This window comes from Somniosus microcephalus, unplaced genomic scaffold (genome assembly GCF_052327205.1).
Source record: "Somniosus microcephalus isolate GS21.2 unplaced genomic scaffold, FLI_Smic_1.0 unresolved_chr1, whole genome shotgun sequence".
Taxonomy (NCBI): domain Eukaryota; kingdom Metazoa; phylum Chordata; class Chondrichthyes; order Squaliformes; family Somniosidae; genus Somniosus; species Somniosus microcephalus.
In genome coordinates, this window is record NW_028225179.1 from 142,753,387 (window position 1) to 142,759,484 (window position 6,098).

At 48.8% G+C, this 6,098-nt stretch overlaps 1 protein-coding gene across 1 annotated transcript; it reads left to right on the forward strand.

Annotated features, from left to right (window-relative positions):
- The first annotated feature begins 1,573 nt into the window (after positions 1 to 1,573).
- LOC147096092 (histone H1.3-like) lies at positions 1,574 to 2,411 on the forward strand. The gene has a single exon (XM_085974081.1). It carries the CDS (start codon positions 1,640 to 1,642, stop codon positions 2,306 to 2,308), a length of 669 nt encoding a protein of 222 aa, XP_085830207.1. The 5' UTR covers positions 1,574 to 1,639; the 3' UTR covers positions 2,309 to 2,411.
- Positions 2,412 to 6,098: the final 3,687 nt, after the last annotated feature.

Below are 6,098 nucleotides of genomic sequence, written 5' to 3' on the forward strand. Positions count from 1 at the left end.
CAACCGCCGCCTGGCTCGCCGAGGGGGTGTGAAATGCATCTCCGGCCTCATCTATGAGGAGACTCGCGGGGTGTTGAAGGTTTTCCTAGAGAACATCATCAGGGACTCGGTCACCTACACCGAACACGCCAAACGCAAGACGGTCACTGCCATGGATGTGGTTTATGCCCTGAAGCGCCAAGGACGGACTCTCTATGGGTTCGGTGGTTGAAAACGGGACGAGAAAAATCCTCGGCAGAAAGGCTCTTTTAAGAGCCACTAATTGTTTCTCGGAAAAGACGCGTGCCTTGTGGATTGGAGGGATACATTACTGACTATTTTGAGGATTTTGATACCAATGGGAAAAAATGCTGTTATCCTAACACTTTATAACCCTGAACACTCCTAGTTTTGGCATTTTAACCCCAATCAATAACTTCACAATCATTTTGGAGACAGGAGTCCTGTCTACACACTGAGGACACCCTCCTTCGTGTTGTGTGGCACTACCACCGTGCTAAATGGGATAGATTCAGAACAAATCCAGCAGCTCAAAACTGGGAATCCATGAGGCGCTGTGGGCCATCAGCAGCAGCAGAATTGTATTCCACCACAATCTCTAACCTCATGGCCCTCACTCTACCATTACCATCAAACCAGGGGACCAACCCTGGTTCAATAAGGAGTGTAGAAGAGCATGCCAGGAGCAGCACCAGGCATACTTGAAAATGAGGTGCCAACCTGGGAAGCTGCAACACAGGACTACATGCAAGCTAAAAAGCGGAAGACAGGGCTAAGCGATCCCACAATCAATGGATCAGATCAAAGCTCTGTAGTCCTGCCACATCCAGTCGTGAATAGTGATGGACCATTAAACAACTAACGGGCGGAGGAGGCTCCAGGAATATCCCCATCTTCAATGACGGTGGGGCCCAGCACGTGAGTGCAAAAGACAAGGCTGAAGCGTTTGCAACCATCCCATCTTCAGCTAGAAGTGCCGAGTGGATGATCCATATCGGCCTCCTGAGGTCCCCACCATCACAGAAACCAGTCTTCAGCCAATTCGATTCACTCCATGTGATATCAAGAAACAGCTCAACGCACTGGATACAGCAAAGGCTATGGGCCCTGACAACATCCTGGTTATCATGCTGAAGACTTGAGCTCCAGAACTAGCCGCGCCTCCAGCCAAGCTGTTCCAGTACAGCCACAACACTGGCATCTGCCCTCCCATGCATGCCAGAGAGCACGCAATCCCAGGCTGGCCAAGCAGCAGTGAAAGAGCTACGCAAGTCCTTTGGAGAATTCAGCTGCCAGGCGATACAGCTGCAGATTGCTGTATGTCATAGAATCATAGAAAGGATGGAGTGTGAAGAAGAAGCAGCCTGGGGTAGGAGCGGAGCCGGCACTCGATTTTCCCCGTGGCCCGACGTCATTGGACGGCGAGAATGCCCAAATCGATGGGCGGGGCCTGGGCGGGACCTGGGTGGGCGGGGCCTGGGCGGGACAGGTGGGCGGGGCCTGGGTGGGGCAGATGGGCGGGGCCTGGGCGGCGGGTGAGTCTAATGCGTCCGCACCGCGGCTTTAAGAGGCGCCGGTCGTACAGAGCAGCCGCCGGCGGGAGGCAGTGAAAAGTGTTATAACCAAGTACGTGGACTGAATGGTGGACAGAGATCCAAGCGGGCTGGGGCTGGACCTACCCCCTTCGGTGGCCTCGCCTGCGCGTCGGCCTCCGCCCCCTCATGCGGACGAGGCGGAGGCGCTGGACAGCGCGGTGACAGCGAAGAAATGGCGGCCCTACCGCCACAAGAAGTTCAGTTGCACGGTGGCCGAGCAGATTATGAAAGCGGTGGCGACCACCAAACACCGCCGCGGCCTCTCGGTGGCCGCCATGAAGAAGATGCTGTCGGCCAGCGGCTGCAAGCTGGGCCGCAACGACTCGCGGCTCAACCGGACCGTCCGGAGCCTGGTGACCAAAGGCTCGCTGGTGCAGACGGCCGGGGCCACCGCCGGCTCGGTTAGGCTCAACAAGAAGTTGGAGATTGCGGCGGGGGAGAAGGAGGCGACGCCGGGCAAGGAGGGCTCCAGGAGGACGTTGGTGGTCAGGAGATGGGTCAAGAAGTCCAAACCGCCGTCGGTGGGCAGGAAGAACCGCATGTCGCTGAAAAAGGGCAGGCGCGGCAGAAACCCCGCCACCGTCTTCCGAAAGGCGGATAAGTGGAGAGCGGCCAGGCGCCCGCCTGATGCCACAGCCAGAAAAACCCCGCCGGCCAGCGTCAAATCGAAAGACTTGGCAGTTCAAAAGACCGGCTCTTTCCAGAGCCCCTAACTCGGGATAAAGGGGCCGCAACAAGTCGTACGATTGTTAACTTAAAATGTAGCAGGCATATGTGTCGAAAGTTTGATTTAATAAAGGGGGAAATTAAGACGTATGAAGTATGTATTTTTTGTAAATAAAGCCACCTAATGAGGCAGTAAGCCCGCTTGCCATTTCCCATGTCTTTAATGAATTCTTCCAGTTGCCAATCGGATTTCCAGCTCTCAGCGCTGCGAACGTTTTTCTAGCTACAACTTCTCGGGAACCACTGCGACACATCTTCGTGGTTATCGCAAATGATCCAAATTCATGTAGTTTAATTATCTTCAATCCACAAGCTGTTGAGAAAAGGCCGTGTTGAAGTATTTTTCTCGATACAGATATCTCTTCGGACTATTCAAACCCAGTTTTAGTCCATTCACCCAGGAAGAATCTATTGTCCCATAGCACGTCGCGTTCTTAAATCATTCCCAAGTTTTCCCCATGCTTGGATCACTGAAGAATTTCCTGACTGTTCTAAATTAGCCTGTTTCTAGTTTTGACCGTTTGTTCAATTCAGTTTGAAGGGATATTCCAGATGCTGATTTTAAACCTTTTCCGGGTAGATTTGTTTAATTTTGGAGTAAAAATTTAGTTTTTTCTTAAATTATGTAACAAGTGAGCTAGAGATACAATTAGAATAGGTCCTTTTGTCCTATAACACGCCAGGAGTAGGAAATACACACTATTATATAAATTGGATCTGCGGATCCTGGATTATATTTATATAGATAGAAGTAGATCGATGATCTCAATAAAATCAGAAAATATAACGCGAAGATTATACGTTAAAAACTCACCCTTAAGAATGAGAAAAGCCAACATTTGCCGTAAATTCTATATACACTGAGCCAGGGCCGGCTACGGTGCAAACAGGAGAGAGAAATGTAGTGTGAGAACATTTGTCCACGAATAACTTATTTCAATCTCAGGGCTTTTCTTGTCTCCAATGACTAGGGAACAAGTATCATCAGTTATAAATGAACGAAGGATGACGACCAAAAACTCCCATACCTACTAGGGGAACAGAAATTGTGTAACCTTAGCGGCACGCTATGTTACAGCTTGCCATAAACAGAGGGACAACCATTAAATCTAAGAAAAGAGTATATACAAATTATACGAATGTATATTTATACACTCAGGGATATATCTGTTTATACACTGTATGGATAGATCTGCGTTTATGTGTTCAACCATAAATGTTTTTCGATGCTTTGGCAACATAAGATGTACCTTGTCATGCCAATAAAGCGATTTGAATTGAATTGATAACAACCTCCATCAAAAGACCACCCGTGCGAAAGACTGTCTGGACCCAGCCGTCCCCCCCCCCCCCCAACTTATGATTAGTATGGTATAAATGTCATCATTGATGCAGGGAATGAAAGAAAAGTGGTTGAAATTACAGACTAGTCAAATGGTCCTTTATTTTATCAATGCTCTACATCCGCAGGAGTGACTACACCGCGGCACAGTACAGCAATGAAAAAACGCAGATGTTTTGTGACTTAAGATGTTTTGTGACGTCGCGGTGCTGCAGACGACCCGCTGAGCTCACTCCCACATTGTAAAAGCCTAACCCGCCCTGGAGCATCAAATCCCCCCTCTCCCAGCAACAGCATTGTAGCACCATGAGAAACAGAGAGGGATCAACTTCAGCTGGGGCGCAAAACGAGCGGTAGCGGATCGGCGGTTTTGCTCCCCCGCCGAAGTCGAATTTCACCCCCCCCCCAAGATATTTAATTCCACTATTAGTAAATTGTCGTAGTTTGTTAGTTGCAATTTGGAGAGGGACAGTTTTCCATCTCCCTCGTCACAAGGTAGCATGATCACTTGGCTTTAAGCACTGTTCCAAATCCATTGAAGCGTTTATTGTAAAAAAAAAGCAAAATACTGCGGATGCTGGAAATCTGAAATAAAAACAAAATGCTGGAAATACTCAACGGGTCAGGCAGCATCTGTAGATAGAGAAACAGAGTTAAAGTTTCAGGTCGTCAGTTTATTGTGGTGGATGTCCTTGACCATTATCTTTAAGGTTTATTTTGCAAATGAGATAATGAAGCCTATGATAGTTATCTGGGTCGGTGTTTCTGCCAACATTAAACTAGACCCGAATATGGATAAACACAGCCAGCTTCACTTTTGTCTCCGTTGATATGAGTCAAGTCTGTGACCGTACCGTTCAACTGGCATCCCTCTGACATCATTGGCATCACCAGTAACTTTGGCCGGCAGTTTTTTAGATGCCAACTGCAGCAGCACCAAACAAACCAAGCTCGAACATTGCCCGCCCTCGCTGTGATTTAAATTACCAGCGAAGTTCTTTGCCGATCAAACATGGCCACAGTGATCAGGGTGACAAGGAAAGCCACAAATAAGCTCGCAAATCCTGGAAACAGTCACGCCTACTACATGAGAACCCAACTCAGGTCTGATATAGTTTTCTACAGACATGGTCAGCTGAGATCAAGCCCTATGATCGGATCAAGTGCCCAATTTTACAGACCAAGACAAATTAGCTGAGACCTTTCATCTCAGGAAGTAGCACTGGGAGATAGCCAGGTATAGGTTGTCATACAGTTTAGGCGCACAATCTCTGTTGTTTCCTAGGGGGAAAATTCTGTATCACCCCATTTGGGGCACCATTGTCGGCCGTGTGCAAAGTTTAGTGCCTGGCGCTAATTATCGCCTCCGACAGCAAATTTGGCTTTTATCGCCCCTGGAGGTGACTGGAGTGCTAAATCAGGCGCTTCACACCTCTCTTAAGGCGCAAAGGCCGAGAAGCAGGCGTTACCTCAGAGTGCTGGTGAAGCAAGGAAGGGCAAATCAAAATAAACCTGCAAAGTGCTGCTCAGTACTCAAAACTCCTTCACACAGCATTGAATCTCTCCTGAAGTCTCTCTCTCTCTCTCTCTCTCTCAGACTGCGTGGTGCAAAAATGTCACTGACAAAAAAAGGCAGGAAGCGGTTGCCTTTAAATAGTGCTCCCCTAGTCCCTTTCTGACAGCATAACGCTCCCCTCAACCTGTCATTGCTAGCGACAGGCGGTAAGGCAGGGGGCGCCACTCAATATCCGGTCCGGGGCGCTAACGGGGCGTTGCGCACTCGACTGACATCACAATCTGCCAGCACAGGAGATCGTGGCGGTAGTGTTTAGTGCCGCCACAAAATGTCTAGTTAATTTTGCGAGCGGCACAATCATCATCGCGCCCGGCCTCTAGTTGCTTTGCACCCCAAGGCACAAATGGGAGGCGCAAACAACTGAATTTTTACCCCCTAGTGTCTTATCTTTCACCACTGGATTCAAAGACGATGGTTACAAAATGTTATGTTACAAACTGTCTCATCTTTATGGATTAGAGTTGTGTAGTCTCTGCGCCTCATGGAGAACTAGGTCCTTGACTAGTTTCGAGTGCCTAAGAGGGTCACAGAGAAATTTACCAGAAGTTTTTATTTCCCAAATTGGCCTGGGTTTTTATCTGTATTTTTGCCTCGTCCAGGAGATCACATGGCTTTTGGTGGGGTGAGGTGTAAATATTGTGATGCACAAGGTATGACAGTTGTTCAGGACAGGCTGGGTGGACGAGAGGGTCTTTTCCTGCCTGTCATTCTTCGTATGCTCATATCAAGGCCCCTCAACCCAACTACTCCCAAAGGCAGAGGAAATAGAGATGGAGCTCTTGGATTAAAGATTTGGGCCTAGAAATTCAGTGCCCTTAGCACCGATTTTGCGGCGCTAGAGGGCCTAGCGCTGCAATTG